Source organism: Sturnira hondurensis, unplaced genomic scaffold, assembly GCF_014824575.4.
Source record: "Sturnira hondurensis isolate 20B ecotype Veracruz unplaced genomic scaffold, ASM1482457v3 Scaffold0006413, whole genome shotgun sequence".
In the NCBI taxonomy this organism is placed as follows: domain Eukaryota; kingdom Metazoa; phylum Chordata; class Mammalia; order Chiroptera; family Phyllostomidae; genus Sturnira; species Sturnira hondurensis.
Window position 1 is genome coordinate 57,499,558 of NW_028079044.1, and position 18,319 is coordinate 57,517,876.

An 18,319-nucleotide genomic window follows, 5' to 3' on the forward strand; every position below is an offset into this window, starting at 1 on the left:
CTCGTGTCTTTCAGGTGACTCAGATTTGCCAGTGGGTGGCCTTGCGCTCTCGGTGTCCTCAGAGAGTGTGTCGGGAGGGGTGGATGCCGTTCCACTTAATCCGTGGTGAGGACGTGTGAAGTCACCAGTCTCTTGCCTTCGTGCTTCGAGGAGGAGAACGGGGGCCTCGAGACGGCTTGCCCTTCCTTTCTCTGTATGTCTCCTTTCCCCAGAAACACACACACCTGCACGCTCACATGCTCGCACCTGTACACACACCTGCATACAACCTGCACACACAGGGTCGTGCATGCACACAATCTCACACACACACTCAGAGGAGACAGAAGCCCCTCAGTTCTGTTTTCCTTTTAGTTTCCTGGGATGGGATATTGGGGCCTGAGGGCCAGAGCTGAGTGAAGCACTGGGCCCGTGAGTGAGGCAGGAAGTCGAGACTCCTCCTCTTCCGGTGCCCTGCGGTGGTTCTCATTGTTGATTGTTGGGAAATGTTTTTTCTTTAAAAAAAAAATTATTTATTATTTATTTTAGACAGAAGGGAAGTGAAGGGGAAAGAGAGGGAGAGAAGCTTGCCCCTCACGTGCCCCCAACTGGGGACCTGGCCCGCAATCTAGTCGTGTGCCCTGACTGGGCATCGAACCAGTGACCCTCCGGTTCACAGGCTGTTGCTCAGTCCACTGAGCCACACCAGCCAGGGTGGGAAATGTTTGTTCTTCGTTGTGATGGCCGTCATTTCACCCCTGAGAGCTCACTGATAGAAGGTCAGCGTGGGGGCTGACGTGGAAACCTTCCCCTGGCGGTGTGTTCCTCTGCGAGAATGGCCCCTACGGGGGTCTGCAGTGGGGGCCGCTCTCTCCGGGGACCTCCAGCGTTCCCACTGTGCTAACGAAGGTGACAAGGAAATTGAGAATCCTTTCTGGTTTGTTTTGCAGATTCAGAACATGAACAACATCATCTCCTTCCCTCTGGACAGTCTGCTGAAGGGGGACCTGAAAGGAGTCAAAGGGGTACGACACGGCCCCTCCGCCCTGGGTGGGGGGACCTAGTTTTCAAACGCACAGTCACGGGCCTGTTGGGACAACAGCTGAGGGGTCCCATGCTGCCCAGCGCCACCCCTCCGCCCTCGCCGGGGGGACCTGTGGCCTTTCCGGGCGTCCCGTGGGTGCTCTGAACGTGCATGGGGGTGGAGGACCTGCTGGGGAGGAATCTGCTGTCCGGGAAACTGCGAATAGTGTCGCGGCTCCATCTGGTTTTCCAGCTGGTGTGTCACTGACTGAGCCCTGGGGACAGGACACTCTGCGCTAGGGAGGCTCAAGCTGTCCTCCCAAGGATGTCCATTGTGGAGGGAGGGCCGAGCGTCAACACAGCTGCCTCGTGGGTGGGAGTGAGGAGCAGGTGGGCCCCGGTGGCCTGTGGGCACCAGCAGCCGAGCACCAAGTTGCTTCTGCACAAACAGACGTGCCCCAGCTTTTAGCAGGCCGAGTGCTTTGCTGGGATCTCCCAGGGCTCCCGGGGCACGTCTGGGCCCCTCTGGAAGTCCAGCGGGGCTGATCTCAGGGACACCTCTGCTGACGGAGGTGGGAGAGCTGCTGGGCAGGGAGGCGGGGCCACTGAGCCCTCAGAGACCGGGAGTCTTCCTGTCGCCTCTTGGGGCCCAAGAACACCTGGGCCAAGTTAGGCTGGAGGATAGGAAGGACGGGCACACTGGGCAGAGGGAATGTACAGATACACCGACGTGGGGCCTCAGTGTTGCTCTGGGCCAGAGTCAGTGGGGGGTGGGGGGTAAGGCCTGGCTCGTGGAGGGCCTCAGAGGCCAGGCTGCGGAGCTGCGTCTTTGTCCTAAAGCCAATGAAGAGCAAAAAAAAGGGCCCCGCCCCATCACAAGGGTTCTGTCTTCCCAACGAATGCTGGCCGTGTGACAGAATTGGTGGTAGCTCAGGACGTTTTCAAGCCAGACTTGCTCAGAAAGTATGAAGCCCCAGTTCTAGGCATAAGAGTGAAATTGGGAGACATTGGCAGGTGAACGGCTTTTATGTTGTCGGGGGCCCCCTCGGGCTTCCATGTGTTGGGGAGACCCCTGTGTCGATAGGAAAGGTCAGAGAGACAGCGGAAGCATGCAGATTCAGAGTGTCCCTGGGTTTGGCCGCAGAATGAATGGCCCTCGGCAGAGGGTAGGGTGTGGGGGACACGAGGTGAGTTACCACTTTCTACGTCTTGCGTAACGGGCGCCTTAAACGGTTCTCTCTCCCCTTTCCCTGCGTGCATTTGGTACTCAAAAGCAAAATTTTTAAAAAGAAAGAAAAAAGGGAACGCCACCACTAGACACATTCAAAGCCTGTGCTCCAAGTTCTTCGTTTTTCATAGGATCACAGACGTCATTTGTGACAGAAATTGATGCCCCTCTCGGGACTAGTCCAAAGATAAGTGCCTCTTGCCTGAGGCACTTAATTAGTGACTGGCCTGTTTGATTTATGCCTCTCCCTTCACAGGATCTGAAGAAGCCTTTTGATAAAGCTTGGAAGGACTATGAAACCAAAATGTGAGTGTTTTCATTTTAAAAAGTAAACACAGGTCATTTGAGACTTCATTTGAAATCCAGCTTGTATTGCTTACAGGTATTTGTCTATAAATAAACCCTAACCCAGGAAAGAATTCACCTAAAACTGCGTGGCTGTGGTGTGTTACGAAGCGAGGTGCTTTTGTATCTGGTGTCTAAATCACACGATGTTAACCTCTTTAAACAAGTTGTTGTTTCCTTGTCCCTTTTAATTATGTCAAAATGGTTGCAGAATGTCATTTTCAGGGAAGTTCATTGAAGGAAGTCAAGCAGTTTTTTCTTGGTATTTCATCCCCTCCCCCATTTTCCCTGTTGGTGAGAGCAGCACATTTTTTTGGAACCCCCACCCCCGTCCCTCCTGGTGGGTGGTAAAAGGGCCACTCTTAGAACATGGTGTCCCCACTTCTCTGCGGCAGCGGCGCCCTTGGTTTTAGAAAGATAGGGAACAACAATGGCTGGAGCAGCTCCCCTCAGCCCGACTCGATCGCCTCGTCGGCCAGGCGTGTCCAGGAGATGGAGGTCAGCAGAGCGCGCTGCTTTACGGTGGCTTCAGGCAGTTGTCACTGTGCCCATCAGGTTCTCAGTCCCCCAGCGGAGAGGGCTGGGCTGGCCCAACCGGGCCGGAGATGGTGGGGAAAGGGCGTCCGTCATTTTGAATACCGGTGGAGGATAGGGAACATTTTTCAGTGCCTTAGTTTGCTTTGTGATTGCTGTGCATCGGCAACAGGGACTTGGATGTGAAGCCCTGGAGTAAAGTAGGGGATGTGAAGAAGACAGACGTGCCAGGTGCAACTGCAAGTGTTGAACTGGTTTTGTTCTGTTGTTTTACCAGCCTTGGTTATCTGTACAGTAGTGAAGGATTGCAAAGCTCGAACCAAGGAATATCAAGCCCTAGATACTCGTTCCATCTGTCAAAATCCGTAGTTTCCGCCCCCCAAGCTGCTTGGGTCCCCGGGGTCTGGTTTCATGCCTGCCACACACTTGTCCAGAAGCACAGAGGGAGAGCTGACCGGAGTACCCGGAAGGCTCCCAGCGTGCCCCCGTGGCCTGCTAGCATCCTTCGAGCACACCCCACTCCAGCGCGGTGATCAGGGACAGGACTGCCATTCCTGCTTTCAGACGGGAAACCGAGACTCGGCGGGCGCAGCTCGTGCCTGAGCTGGGGCAGGAAGGGGCTTCTGAAGAGGGTCCCTGAGAGTCTCCTGTTCCAAAAGGGGGATGAGCCCTGGCTGGTGTAGCTCAGTGGATTGAGCGCTGGCCTGTGAACCAAAGGATCACAGTTCGATTCCCAGTCAGGGCACATGCCCGGGTTGCAGGCCAGTTCCCAGCAGGGGACACATGAGAGGCAACCATACACTGATATTTCTCTCCCTCTCTCCTTCCCTTCCCCTCTAAAGATAAGTTAATAAAATCTTTTTTAAAAAGGGTGGGGAGGCGAGATCAAATTCTGTAACATCAATGCACACCAGTAGGGTGAGACAAGATGACTCTCGAAATCCCAGAATTGGAGATTGGGGTCCCAGTACCCCTTAGAACCAGAAGGAATTCCAGGATTAATAAAGGCTATATAATTCTTCACTCACGTCCACCCGAGGTTGAGTTATCTCAAGAACCCTTGGGAAGAGTAGCCAGCAGAGTTAAGACGTCTCTGAAATTCCTGGGCACCAGCCCTGTACCCGCTTCTTCCAGGAATGACTGGCCTCCAGATGGTGTCCCCGTCCCTTTTGGGTGCTGATGGGGGACCTTGCCAAGGTGTCACTGTAGTTCCAGGGCCTCACGGCCCTCCAGTCCCATCCCCCGCCCTGGTGCACGAGTCCCTTTAACAGCACCCCCACCTGACAGGCATGTTATCTATAGTCTTACCCGTTCAGTTGCTGAGCACCTACTGTGTGTTCCACACTGGGCTTCAGTGCAATAAAACAAGAATTAGAGACGGCATTTCTTGCTTCATTTTGAACCCACCCTCCAGCGATGAGGTGCCCTGGAACCCGACGATTTTGTGTGGGGCACCTTTCTAAGAAATGCCACTTACATCTCCCTGCATCTTCCACAGGGTTCGCCAGAAAACGTTGCCTCTCTCTTTCTCTCTATCGCAGCCCTGCCATGGTTTTGCTTTGCTTTCTTTCTTTTTTTTTAGCGCTTTTTGTGGATTTGTTTCATCTCCTTCTCTCTAGAATAGAGGATCAGTCACTGTTCCGAGCGCTTCCTCGCTGCAGTGGTCTCGGAGCCCCTTCTCACCCCGGCCGGTTGTCTTTGCACGTCCGGCAGTGGGTCGGTGAGGGGTTATTGGTGTCGCACGGCAGGAGTCAGATGAGCTGCGAAGGTAGCTTTCCTTCTCCAGCACTGACCCTGTCCCAGGCAGGGCCTCACCAAGTGGGGCATGCAGGGGACAAAGAGGGGAGCAGGGACAAGTGTGGGCAGTGGGGAACGGCCACTGCCCCCAGGGTGCCCTGTGGACTGCTCGCTGGGTGCCCGACAGGACGCGGTGGCTGGAGGAACCTCAGGCAGGGCCTGGTCTGCCTCCCCGGAGCCTGGTGTGGCACAGAGTGGGGGCTCCGGAAGGCTTTGCTGAGCGACTACTCCACAAAATGGCCAAGTTTGACATTTCCGAGACCAAACTTGCACTCTCCTTCCCATAAGTTAAGGGGCTGCCCTGTCTGGGAGAGGCTCAGGGAGCGTCCATACCCAGCGAGGCCGGCCGGTCTGGACCGCGTGCCGAGAGGCGCCCAGGCCATCCGCCTGTTTCCTCCCCACAGAACCAAAATAGAGAAGGAGAAGAAGGAGCACGCCAGGCTGCACGGCATGATCCGCACCGAGGTCAGCGGGGCCGAGATTGCCGAGGAGATGGAGAAGGAGCGGCGATTCTTCCAGCTGCAGATGTGCGAGGTGAGGTGCGGGCGGCGCTGGGGCTTCCTGGCACGTGTGCCCCTGAGCGTCGCCCTGAGTGTCCCCGAGAGCTGTGGGGCCTGACCAACGGCCTTAGAGAGCCCCAGGCGCATTGTGGGATTGCCTTGGTCTGGTTTCTCAAAGGTGGGAGGGGCGCTGCCATTTGGGGTGGGCACCCACTGTGGGCACTTCTCCTCGTTGGAGTCTAGGGGAGCGGGTCATGTGGGTCAGGGGTAAACCGTTTATTTTCTTGGAAATGCACCGTCTAGCTGCTGCCCTCTGCACTAGGGTGGACGGGCTGGTGGCCCCGGTCTGTGCCCACCCCCCGCCCCACGGAGCTGGCTGGCAGTGAGCGAGGCCCTGCTTGTGCAAAAGCAGGTGGGCCCGACAGGCCGTGAACTGGGAGCTTACTGAGGAGGATGTGTGTGACAATGACGGCAGACGTCGGCCAAGCCAGCGCTGGCGGGTGCGGGGGGGCAGGGAGGGGGACGACTTCCCCTGGGGAAGAAAGGGCTCGTGAGAAGCAATTCCCCGAGAAGCCAGCCCCTGGGCCGAACAGAGGACTGCAGTTAAAACGGTTCCGCCGTGGCCCCAGGCCGCCGGTCGCAAGCCTTGCACATGCTGGGCCTTGGGTAGGCGTTCCGCCTCTCTGGCCGCTCAGGACCTGACTGGGAGAACGGCTCTCAGCTTGTGTTTCAAAGCCACGGAACCTCTCTCGTACAGAAGAATTTAACCAAGGTGTTTAGTGCGTGTGCCACGTTGGGCCTCTGTCAGCAGGAAAGGTGTGCGAGATGCTGTCCTGCTTTCTTAATTATTATAAAAATAATACACACTTTTAAATATTGGTCAATATAAATACGTGTGTGTGTCACATAAATATTAAAATCACCCCACATTTTACTTCCCGGAGACCACCACTCTGGCATTTAGCTAAGCATGTTTCCCTGTCCCCGGGCGTGCCTGCCCAGACACCGGTGGGAACTGGCCATCCTCTACCGACCCTCTGTAACTCGATGGTCGTCACTGGGTGTGGATGGGCACCTGTCCAGGTGGCAGTCTCTGCTTTGGTGGCTCAGTAGCCACATGGCATTTCTCAGTGTGGATGTGCCACACTTTTGTCCCCTGTTTTATGCTCTTGGTGTGTTGCTGTTTTTGCTCATGTAAACTTGTCTGTGGTGAAGCTTCTTCCCCATCCGTCTCGGTAAACTTTCCTGGTCGCCCTCTTAGGACGAGTTCCTGTCGGCAGAGTTTGTAGGTCAAGGGGCATGTGCATTTTAAAGTTGGAAGCATTGCCCAGGATCTTTCGAACACGTGGCCGTTCTGATGCACCGCCCAGCAGCGTATTCCAATAGTCGTGAATAGTCATCGGAATGAAGGAGGGCAGAGAGGCCGTACAGACTAGAGGGAAGCCTGCAGCCGGACAAGAGTGGCCGCCTGTCTGCGCTGGTGGGGGCAGGCCTGGGGGAGCACTGACCATGAGTCTCCCAGGTCACAGCTGAGAAGCCCGTGTGGTCAGCAGGGCCCAGCAGGCTCTTCTGGGGCACCCAGTCTCAGAGATGACCTGTCCTCGGGGTCCTTTCTACCACATCCGGACAGCGCAGGGAGAGTGGATTTATGGAGTCTTTGTTCCAGGAACCTTTAGCAAAGAGCAGGTGTCTTTCCGGAGGCTGGTTTTATGGATCCCAGGGGCTTCCTTCCTGATGTCCTCATGTTTGTGGGTGGATTCTCCGAGTTAACGATGGCTCTCGTGCATTTCAGGCCTGGCTTTTAGAGTGGTCACATTTTGTAGACATATTGGGGAAGTGCCTTCGGGACAGAAGATTAGCAGCGAGCGTCCCAGAGGATGAGCACCCTGAAGAAGGGACCTGGGACAGGGACACACGCAGGCAGAGTGGTCACTGTGGCAAAGTCCCTTTCATTCTAGTCCTCCTCGTTCTTCCCTGGAGCGAGAGCAGAAATTTCCCCCCCACCGTCTTGTGACTGGGGCTCTTGGCACTTCAAGTTAAGCATCTAATTACTTGAAGTAATTGTCTGTCTGTGACTTGCCCGAGTCAGATCATTCACAGGGCGCCGAGCTAAAAGGCGCATTTAGCTACGGCATTCGGGAAGCCCGAAGCCTGCCTGCAGCGGAGGGTGGCCTCGGGGGCTCCCATGAAGCTCCTACTTGCTTCTGTCTGTGACTTGCCTTTTTTGTCGTTTGTTTTTGTTTTAACAGTATCTGCTGAAGGTCAATGAAATTAAGATTAAAAAGGGAGTGGATTTACTTCAGAATCTGATCAAATATTTTCACGCCCAGTGCAAGTAAGTTCTTTCTTCTTTGTCACGGTGCCATTTCAACTGCTTCTGTCTCCCTGGCCCTTCCCCGCCCGTCGGCAGCGCGGTGGTGAGGGGCGGAGGTGCGGGCGCAGGCCACAGCCGCAGCTTGAAAACGCATTAAGGGGAGGAAGTTGGACGGGAGGCCACGGGCTGTGTGGTTCCATCTGTGCGAGAGTTCAGGGACGGGCAACGCTGCCGTGGGGGCAGCGGCGGGCGGGACTGGGGTTTGGGGGAGTGACGGAAACGCCCTGGAATCAGCGCTGATGGTCGCAGAACTGTGTGACGGTACTAAAAAGCTCTGAACTGTTCACTCAGAAGGCTGATTTTTATGGTCCGAGAGGTGTACCTCGATAAACAAACACTATAGAAATCTACTGAAGTTATCACATTGGTCCGTTTTGGCCCTTTTTGCAGAGGGGCGGTCTAGCGTGATCAGAGCCTTTTGTTCAAGGAGAAGCCGGGAGGTGTTGATGCAGGGCCAGGTGTGGAGAGCTCACGTCAGGAATTACGTGTCTTGTAAAGCAAAAAGCAGCAGCGAGCGCCGCGTGCAGAAGACACAGGGATGTGTCCTCATTCAGGGGCAGACTCCAGCGCGCCGCTCGGCTGCATGTGTGGGCCTGTCACACTCCGGCCCTCCCCTCTCGGCCTCGCTGCCTTTCCTGCCCCTCATCTTGCTTGTACACCCTGACTCCGGCTGCTAACATAAACAGGCCCGGGTTCATTCACTCTTATTATGAAGCGTGTGCCACATGTCAGGCATGGTCCTCGATGCTGGAGATAAAATAACGTCCACCCAGGCCTGGTTCCTGCTCGAGTCAAGGAGGAGGTCGGGCAAGAAAGAACAGACTAATAATTGGACATTTAAACTTGTTCCAGCCCTGGCTGGTGTGGCTCCGTGGGTTGAATGCCGGCCTGCAAACTGGAAGGTCGCTGGTTCAATTCCCAATGGGGACATGTGCCCGGGTTGCAGGCAGGTTCTCATTTGGGGCTGCCCGAGAGACAGCCAATATTTCTCTCCCTCTCTTTCTCTCTCCCTTCCCCTCTCTCTAAAAGTAAATAAATAAAATCTTTCATAAAACGTGTTCCCAAGTGCTGGACTCTAAGAACAAGATGGAAGGGCTGAACCGAGATGAGGATGGAGGGGAGGGGCTTCTCTCTTGTTTCCCTTCCCTGCTCCTGGCTGTGACGGCCTCTCCCAGCAGGTGGAACGCAGCACCTGGCGTGTCGGAGGGGTCCAGGTACTGCCGACATGAGCTGCAGACCTCTTGGTGGAGACACGCTCTAGGTGGGATGCGTGGGAGCTAGCAGAGAAGGAGCAGAGGTTGTCCCACTGTCCCCTTTTCCTAGAAGGTCCTTGTGTTCCCTCCGCGCCTTTCCCCACCGTCCGTCCCTCCCTAAGGCCTTGCTCAGGTGTAGCTGCTACTTTCGAGTCATTCTGCACATTCCCTGATGCAACTGCTTCTCCTCCTGCGTGTCCGCGGTGACATCTTCCCTAGCGTGTGGCACCCCCCCCCCGCACTGTAGAACGAAAGAAAAGTGGACTTTTTGTTTCCATCGAGCACGGCTCGTTTCCCTGGCGCACAGTTGCCGCAGTGACTCACACCGGTGAGTCAGAGTGGACCCGGCCGTGGAATGCCGAATCCTGCCTTGGCAACATGGCTTTTCTGAGGCAGCCGAGGTCACTCGGCAAAGGAGGAGGTGCTGTGCGATTCATCCTGGGTCCGAAGGAGAGCCCTGCCGGGGAAACTGGCCTCAGAGGACAGCAGAGACCCGCCCATCGGTGGACCCTTCAGGACGAGTTACAGGGACTCGGGGCCCTGAGTTTGGGATTGACACACAGATGCCTTTTTTGGTTCTTATCCTAGTGACCTTATGTGAGCAGTTTAGGAAGTGGGTCGCTTCCTCACTGATATTTTATTTTCAAGAAGCTATTCTTGGATTTCCTTTTTCTTCTTTATTTTGCCCAAACTGACCAGTTGGGTAGCAACAGGCCACTTATGGAAAAGTGAACTACTTAGCCTTTTATGGACATGAGTGCAGCAACCTTTAAAATGATGCCTCATGCAGTGCTTCCTTGGAGGATGTGTGTGTGCACGTGTGTGTACATGTGTGCCTGTGTGTGGACACGCCACACACTCTTCAGATCATTCCAACAGGTGTGACTGTTTCAGTCTGTACTTGGGGGGACAGAATGTGGAGCCCGAGTGACTTAGCCATCCGGCCCACGACGAGCCTGTGGCTGTGCCCTGTTTATCCATCTGGGGTTCCTTGGTGTTCCCCACCTGTCACCCCAGGAGCGCCGTTATGTGTGCCGAGCACTGTGCCCGTGGGCAGAGGTGGGGCCGCTGTCCTGTGCAGCTGTGTCGAGGCCTCTGGGGGCACCAGGCGCTGGGAGCCGTGGTCGACAGTCACCCTTAGAACTACGAGGGAGGCATTGTTTTGCTTTTGACTTGAAGCATTGTTGTAGACCATTCTTCATGGTCTTTGTCTTTTATTTCGCTTAAGAATTCTTATCTCCACCTAGTTCCTGGATCCTCCTCTCTAGTGGGGTCTAGAAATAAAGCTGACTTAAAACAACAATAAAATCCACCCGAACAGCCATGTTCTAGCAGGTGATTGGAGTGTCCAAGAGACCTGTTTCTTGTCAAGTCCCTGCTGGGCACCACTCTGACCACCGCTGCTGGGGGAACTAGGGAGGTAGACGTGGACGGCATGCAGGCCCGGGGAGCTGGTACCGGGGGCAAGGGGGCATGGGGCACAGAACACAGACAGGTCACTGGCCCCGAGTGCAGTGTGCTGTCATCAGGTCACCCTGCTTGGAGAGTCCTTAAAGACTGAATCCAAGTGAACAAAAGGCACAGGTGGCAAACACAAGGCCCATGGACCAAATCCGGCCCAGTACCACCCGGCAGCAGCACTAAGCTCTCGCTTAACTGTTAAGGAGTAGTTACTTTTTTTTAAAAAATTGTATTTATTTATCTTTAGAGGGGAAGGGAAGGAGAGAAGGAGAGAAATATCAATGTACGGTTGCCTCTCATGTGTCCCCGCTGGGAACTGGCCTGCAACCCAGGTGTGTGCCCTGACTGGGAATCGAACTGCGATCGTGTGGTTTGCAGGTCCACGCTCAATCCACTGAGCTACACCAGCCAGGGCAGGAGTAGTTACATTTATACAGTCCTAACATTACATTCGGCCCCCAGTGGCTTGACCATCCCTGTTTTAAAGGCTTGAGAATTCGGTCAGCCGGTCTAGAAAATGTCTAATAGAAAACAAATGCGATGCTGGCACGATGGAGGGTGAACACTGTCTGATGGAAGAACTTGTGTAGGTGGGAACAGGTGCAGCCCAAGACATGCCAGGGGCCCATGCTCGGGCCATCACCGAGGCGGCAGCCCCAGGGCAACCCAGGGCCAAGTCACCTTGCAGGTGCATGGAGGTGCTCCCACGTGTCCCAGTGTCAGGGCTTGGGGGGTGGGGCTTGCAGGAAGCTGCAGATTTGAGACTCAGGTGGAGGGGCTTTTCCAGGTGGACAGTCAGACCGGGCTAGGTGACGACGGAGGTGAAATCCCGGTCTCACACCCAGATTTGTGGTGTCTCGAGCACACTGTCCACTGTCACAGTGGACACAACATCTGTGACGAGACATACCTCTCTGGGCTGTGGACTCCACAGCAGGGCTGTCTCACCATGGGGACAGCTACCAGCACAGAGATGCTTGGAGCTGGGCACCTGCCCCCGTGCCCAGGAGCAGGGCCCTTCGCAGTGTCTCTGTGGTGCTTTTCCTGCCCTCTGTCCGTGGGTTTGCTGCTCTCTCTCTGGCTCTGCCCCCCCGCTCCCCCCTTCCTTCCCTCTCCACCCCCCACCCCCACTATTTCACCAGAAGTTAGAGCAAAGAGGGAAATATTTAAAAATAAACATACAGGATCTGGTACAAATAGCACCCCTTTTTTATTACAAGATCTTTATTACAAAATCACAAGCATGTCATTCTGTAATGACACTATCACACTCAAGCACGCCATATGACATGTTAGGCGAAATGTTGGAATTAAAACTGTAAATTATCACACCCATGGTATTGCCCAGCCACACCCAGCAGGCGCTGCCACCGCCGGACCCTGTAGAACTGAAGCAAAACCTGAGAACCAGATGAGCTCCTGACACGAGGACAAGTTCAGGGTCCCGTTCCTGTGTGCGTTCTTGACCTCTCCTCTTCGATTTAAAACGAGTACCTGCCGCGTGCTGGCCAGTGTGCGAGGCGTGTAAGGCACGGCGATGCACACGACGTGGCCCTTCGGCCCCGGCAGTGGGAACACACGTGTGTGCAGAAACCAGTGACTGACACAATCGCTGTGTCAGGGCACCCTTTTGTACGGGAGCGAGAAGTAAAGTAATTTATGGGTCCATCTAAAAACAAAGGCACGGAAATCCGAGCAGCCCAGCGGCTGTGGGCCCCCATCGCCAGCTAGTGAGGGTTCAGAATCCCCAGCCAGGGGGTGCGTTTCCCCTCCCTCCCACAGGGATTACATATTAAGGGTCACATTGCTTATTTCCCTGGCCCCTCCTGTATGTTAGGGACGTGACGCGGGAAAGCCCCGCAGCACAGTCGCTGAGTGTAAAAGCAGTAAGCCCCGCCTCACGGCGGCTCACGGGAACCCCGGTCGCCATTTGAGGGCGCAGCCTCTTTGTCTCCATAACCTGGCAGAGCTGGGATCTCCTTCCTTCTTCAGTAACTTGCTTCTTCATCCCACAAACACTGCGCGCCTGACGGGCCAGGCTTTGTGGACACCAGTCCTCTCTCCCCTCGAACTTCAGGCCTCAGTGTGGGGGGGTCTTTTTTAAATTATTACACTAGTGAGTGCATAAGGGTAGTCGTGGTAGATGCTTGGAAGCAAAAGACAGTATGCCGTGAGGAACTGTGGCCAGGAGACCTCTTTGAAAGTGGGGGGGGTACGGGAGCCTCACCAATGAGGTGGTATTGAACTCAGAGCTTGAAGAAGAGGTGGCACTCTGCCCGCTGAGCCGGATGATATGCTGTGGGGACTCGTGAGACGGCAGAAACAGCACGTGCAAAGGGCCTGTGGCTGGAAGGGTTCTGTGGCCAGAGAGAGAAAGCCCAGTGTGTGTGGAACCCATCAAATGAGGGGTGAGCGGTGGAGACGGACGCTTGCGTCCGAGGCCCACAGAGACGATGGGTGTTGGACTCGGTCCCATCTCCCTGGGAAGCGTTCTCACTCCTCTCAGGAGGAGGCGTGTTACACACCACGCACTTCAGATGGGGCCTGTTACATGCACCGCCAGCCCACTGTCGCTGCAGAAAAGCCTGTCTGCCGTCTGCTGTATTTCGGAAATCACTTTATTATAAGGGACTTCGTGAATCTTGAGTTCTGAGTTTAAAAAAGAAAGAAAGAAACAGGTTCCTTTGGACATCCAGTCTCAAGTTCTCGGCCATGTTTCCAAGACTCTGCAGATGGGACAGGTGCATCAGACTTGCTCAGTTTTTTCCTGCATTCTTTCTCTTACCCACTTGGCTGTCACCTGTCCAGGAAGGTTTTTTGTGTCTCATTCTTGTCTGTACCCCCTGCTTTGGGGGCCTCGGAGTCTCCCAGGCCTGAACAAGGCCTCTGCTGCCCTTGTCAGTGAAATCCTCTTTGCTGTTATAAACGGAGAACTCGGGCTCGTCGTGACGGGCCGGGGAAAATCGCCCATCTTTCGGCTCATTGCTGCTGCCTCCCACTCGCGTCTCATAGTTTTGAGTGTCTCGTGACTCCAGTGATAGTTTCGGGTTCGGTTCATCCCGTCTTTTCCTCCAGGAATGACATAATGATTTCAGTCCCTTTCCTTCGAAGACGTTGTCTCTCCATCTCTCCTAACGAAACCGTTGTCTCTGAAACGCGACCTGTGTTGCGGCTCTTTTCCTCCTAGTTTCTTCCAGGACGGGCTGAAAGCCGTGGAAAACCTCAAGCCTTCCATCGAAACACTTTCGACAGACCTTCACACAGTGAGTATTCCCCCCCACGTCAGTGTTGACACAGGTTGGTCGTCGTCGTCATTCATGTGTCCGTCGCCATTTATCTCCCCCACGTGAAACAGTTTTTATGCCACAAGAGCTTTCGCATCATTGTTGTTCTGTGTAATCTTTCGATGACACCTGCTGGGTGGCCCATAAGTTGACAGCCTGGCAGGGCCCCACAGGGTCTGGGGTCCGGGGTCCATGCTCCTGTGCTGTGTCTCAACCAGAGGGGGCGGGGTTTGTCTAGCAAGGGACAGGTGTCCCGTCGATGTGGGAATGGCCCGTGACCTCAGGCCTGCCTCTCCGTCTTTGTTTTGTTTTGAAAGATCAAACAGGCCCAGGACGAAGAAAGAAGGCAGCTGATCCAGCTCCGTGATATTTTGAAGTCAGCGTTGCAGGTGGAACAGAAGGAGGTGAGCGGATTTAATCGTGAAACGGGGCTGTTTGACCCTTTGTCCGAGGGCTTTGGGACTGAGAAAGGTGGCCTCCCTGCCCGCCAGGTGCTCCCGGTTCCTTCTGGGGCTTTCCTGAGCCTCTGAGCCTCATGTTCAGTGGTTCCTGGCGGGTGGTTTTATGAAACTCTGTTCGGGCACGTTTCACGGGGAGGCGTTCACTGTGGGCCCGGCCTCCACGGCAGTGAGTCACCCTTTCCGCTCCACGGTCCCAGGACGAGGAGCTCTTAGCATCTCCGTCAGACAGATGCTCTATAGTTGTGCCTCCACTTTTCCCCCTGAACTCTGGTTTCCCCACCTGGTAGATGGGGACGCTGCCCACGTGGGCATCAGTAGGTGAGGGGGCCCTGAGCCTTCCACCCCTGGGCCGTGTTCTGTTGAACATGAGCAGCTGGACTCTCTCACCGCCGTGTTCTCTTGGGCAGAAAACCTGGTTCTCTGGCCACGCCTTTCAGAGAATTGGCCCTCTGCGTGCTTCGCACTCACAGTGATACTTTGTGCTTTAAAAAGTAAATGTCTCCTCTAATGTTAGGATACGTTTGCTACAATGTGGACATTATACTGAGGAAATTCAACAGAAGTCCACTTCCTTGTCAGTAAAGCGATGTGTCTAAATGTATCACTTTGTGGACTTTAGATAAATAACCCCATTAAGCTACTTAGCAGAGCATCGGGTTGGCTGTTGGTAATTTGGTGTCTGCTGTATTTTGTCTTAAGTTCCTGTACTATAACTGAATATTGTTGTTTCTCTCCCAAATGCATTTACCTTTTGTGACCGAAGTCTAGGAGAGTAAGTAGTTCAGTATTTGAATAAATTGGAGAATTTTTGCATGCTTTCTTCCATGTGTATATTAACGACTAGAGCATTTTTATGTAATCCTTTCTCTCTCGATAGCAGTGGGTTCCATCAAAGGCTAAAGCATTTGAATGCACAAATGCTGGTGAAATGGAAATGTTCCGCGTGTACCGTTGGCCCCTTTGCTGCTGTTCTTTGTGAAGATGAAGCAGGCCCCCACCCCCACCCCGAACTGCCTAGCCCATTTCGACTCCTGCCTCCAGTCAGTCTCTGTATGCTGCCTCCGCTCAGCCCGCCCCCGTGGTCTGAGTTCCTAGGGCACGTTCTGTCCCAAGGGCTTGGCTGTGTCCTCCAGCCCCCAGACCCCATTTCTCCAGTGACACCCGGAGCAGCAGGGGCGTGCCTTCCAGCCATTGGGGGTGGGGCCGGGTGGCTCGTGGAGCAGGCTGTCGGTGAACAGGGGTCAGCCGAGCCAGAGATTGGCGGGCTGAGGTTCGGTGTTAGTGCCGGCCGTGACCCACACCGCCTGCTGACTTCCCCCCGGCCCAGGGAATGTGCATCCTGATGCTTTGATGTTCCCAGACTCAGGGGCGAAGCAGAAGAAGAAATAGAAAAGGACTTGGAGTGTGGCGAGAATAGTGGCTTAACTGTCACTGAAGACAGGGTGCCAGGTGTGGGAGCCGGCTCCGTTGAGGCGGCCACTGTCCAGTGTGTCACTGGGACGGTGCACAGTGCTTCTGTCTCAGAGGCAGGGCCACACCCGGGAAGCAGAGCTCGGGACTGAAACAGCGGAGAGCAGGTGCTGGGCCCCGGGAGCTCTGGGCGCCCTGTGTGGGCCGTGTGGGCTCTGGCTGCAGAGTGAGGGGGTTTGGGGAGCGCTTCGTCAGAAAGCCGGGTTTCCGGCTCTGCAGAGAAGTGAAACAGGTTCGCCAGCACAGACCTGAAGTCATTAGGGTTTGTTCCTTTGTGTGTTTTGTGGGTTGGGCCTCCGCCCAGATGGATCACAGGGGTCAAGTGCAGCCTCTTTCCTGCCCCCGCGTTCGCTTGTACTCACAGACGGAACTCCCCAGTCTCCTAGTTGGGAATGTGTGAAAACAAAATTATTCTCCGAAACACAGAATATCTTGTTTATCTCACTCTGCATTGCTCTTTGAAGATGACAGCCCATGCGTTGGACAGTCTGTGGACACAGTCGCAAGTAGTCACCAAATGTGTATAAGTTAAATCTTGTACATTTTAAAATAACTTTTGTGATGGCGGTTCCATCGTGTGCCCCTCCAGTGACACCGAAAATTGACGTTTGGGGCACCGTTGTTGAGGCTTTCTTGTCCCCCCTTTTTTGGGTTCTTTTCTATGACCCAGAAAACTGAAGGGGTTGGTGGTTTTTATTTGGTATTATAAAAATTCTAACTACATAATTACAGTTCATAAAACTTAGGGAACGTGCCCCGAGGAGGCTGCGCGCATGGTTGGTAGGGGCCACTCTCCCCATTTCCACCCGGAAATCTCCTAAGAGCAATCACCTGTCCAGAGAGAGGACGTGGCTGTCACCTCGGCTGGCTTCGGGCTGCGTCTCGTTGTCACCCTGCGGCTGCACTCGGGGAGGGAGACTCTGCCCGTGTGGATCCCGGTGCCCCTCGCGCCTCCGCGTCACAGACAGACGTTCATGTTTTGTTTTTGATGCTGCTGTAGAGACAAGACTGCAGTTAGACTTTGCCGTTATTTTACTCTGAAAATTCTCAGACTTAGAGAAGAATGAGCTGCCCATACATGCACCATAGTTGTGACAGGGAAAGGTCCCTTTTTTGGAGTTGAAGGGACCACACAGCTGATTTTGCTGTTCATTCTCCTCACCCGCCTTCCGCCGCCATCCCCACCTCTCGGGCACCCACCACAGTGCCAGCGCCTCCCACTGTAGTGCCCGCGAGTCCCTGCCCAAACCTGGTGGTTGGCAGCGACTGTCTGCTCTCCGATGCTGAGAGCCCACCCTGTGCCTGGGGGGCAGGTTCAGGCCGTGGAGAGAGACGGCCTCGCGGTCTCGGTGCCGACACCAGTGATTTTCCCACTTTGGAGCGTTCAGGGGCGGGGCCTCCCTTTCTCTCAGCGTTGCTTCCCAATGTAAAGTGTGCTTGTCTGGCAGGGTGTGGCTGGGTAGCCGTGCTGTCCGGGTAGCCGAGGTCCATGCTGACGGCCCTGACTCTCCTCGGACCCTGGCTCCTCTGGCCGGGCTTGCACATGTCACCTCATGCCCGGCTCTGGCCTTCATCGGCCCCCTCTGGCCAGGTGTCCGCCTCCCTACCTCTCCGGCCGCGCTCCTGGGTGGCCTGGCACGGCCCTCACTTCTGCCTTGGGGGGAACATGCTCACTGACTCACACACCCAACTACCATGTGCTTAGCGGTGACTGAGCCAGGCAGCGCACAAACGACCAGAAAGACACAGCTCCCACCTGTGCAGGGCCCCCGCCCCAGGGGTGGGGCCAGGAGAGTCACTGGGTGCAGTGTGGTGAGAACTCTCATGCAGTCAGCTCCTGGGGTGGAGTAGCTGAAGGTTTGGGGGTGATACGGGGTGTTCCTCTGCACCTGCCCCCTCCCTCTCTGCCAGGGATGCGCTCTGTTGTCTTGGCCATTCCTTCCTGCCTCACTCTCGGGCTTTTTCAGCCACCCCACCAGCGCGACTGACCAGTGACCCGCAGGGCGCCTCGCAGTGCAGGCGGTGTTGCCCCTGGGCCCCGACCTGAGTCTGAGCAAGAGAAGGCAGACGCTCTTGAATCCTGGTCTGGCACCTGGAAGCCTGTTTCCTTTCCATTATATTCTGTGACTTTACCGTCTAGTGTTGGACGGACTCTTGAGGAAGGTTACCCAGAAACATGGAGGACAGACAGGTGGTAATGAGACTTGAAAACACGGATCTCGGACTGTGGCTTGGCGTGTCCTTAGCAAAGCGTCCAGCCGCTGGCTGGGTCAGGGTGCACGTCCCTGTCACACCCCACTGGGAGGAGGGGAGTGAGGCGGCCCTTGCAGCCCCTCCCCGGGTGGAGGAGCTTCGTGATCCGTTCTCCACAAGACTTGGGTAAACACTGGCTTTCTGAGAGGTGGGCGGATAAGGTGTGAAGCTTCTTCTATGCAGTTTCAGAGTCTTGGGGAGCTCAGAGGCCCTTCCGACACGATGAGTAACCTGCATACGTGTAGCGTAGGCCACATCACCCCTGTTCCTACCAGGCATTTGGCAAAACCAGGCAGCTCTGGCCTCGCAGGACTCGGTGGCGAGTACTCCTAAGGCCACACAAGAGCCTGGACAGCG

General features: G+C 55.2%; 1 protein-coding gene across 4 annotated transcripts in view; it reads left to right on the top strand.

Annotated features, from left to right (window-relative positions):
- Window positions 1-18,319, top strand: part of ASAP2 (ArfGAP with SH3 domain, ankyrin repeat and PH domain 2) — a 129,639-nt gene that overhangs the window by 71,194 nt on the left and 40,126 nt on the right. For 2 of the 4 annotated variants that reach the window (XM_037048684.1, XM_037048686.1), the window contains exons 4-10: window positions 930-1,004; window positions 2,487-2,536; window positions 5,311-5,440; window positions 7,656-7,741; window positions 13,682-13,757; window positions 14,096-14,182; window positions 15,003-15,011. In XM_037048684.1, the coding sequence (XP_036904579.1) occupies window positions 930-1,004; window positions 2,487-2,536; window positions 5,311-5,440; window positions 7,656-7,741; window positions 13,682-13,757; window positions 14,096-14,182; window positions 15,003-15,011 (513 nt within the window). The remainder of the gene's footprint in view (window positions 1-929; window positions 1,005-2,486; window positions 2,537-5,310; window positions 5,441-7,655; window positions 7,742-13,681; window positions 13,758-14,095; window positions 14,183-15,002; window positions 15,012-18,319) is intronic. The other 2 variants (XM_037048685.1, XM_037048687.1) reach the window with 1 other exon arrangement.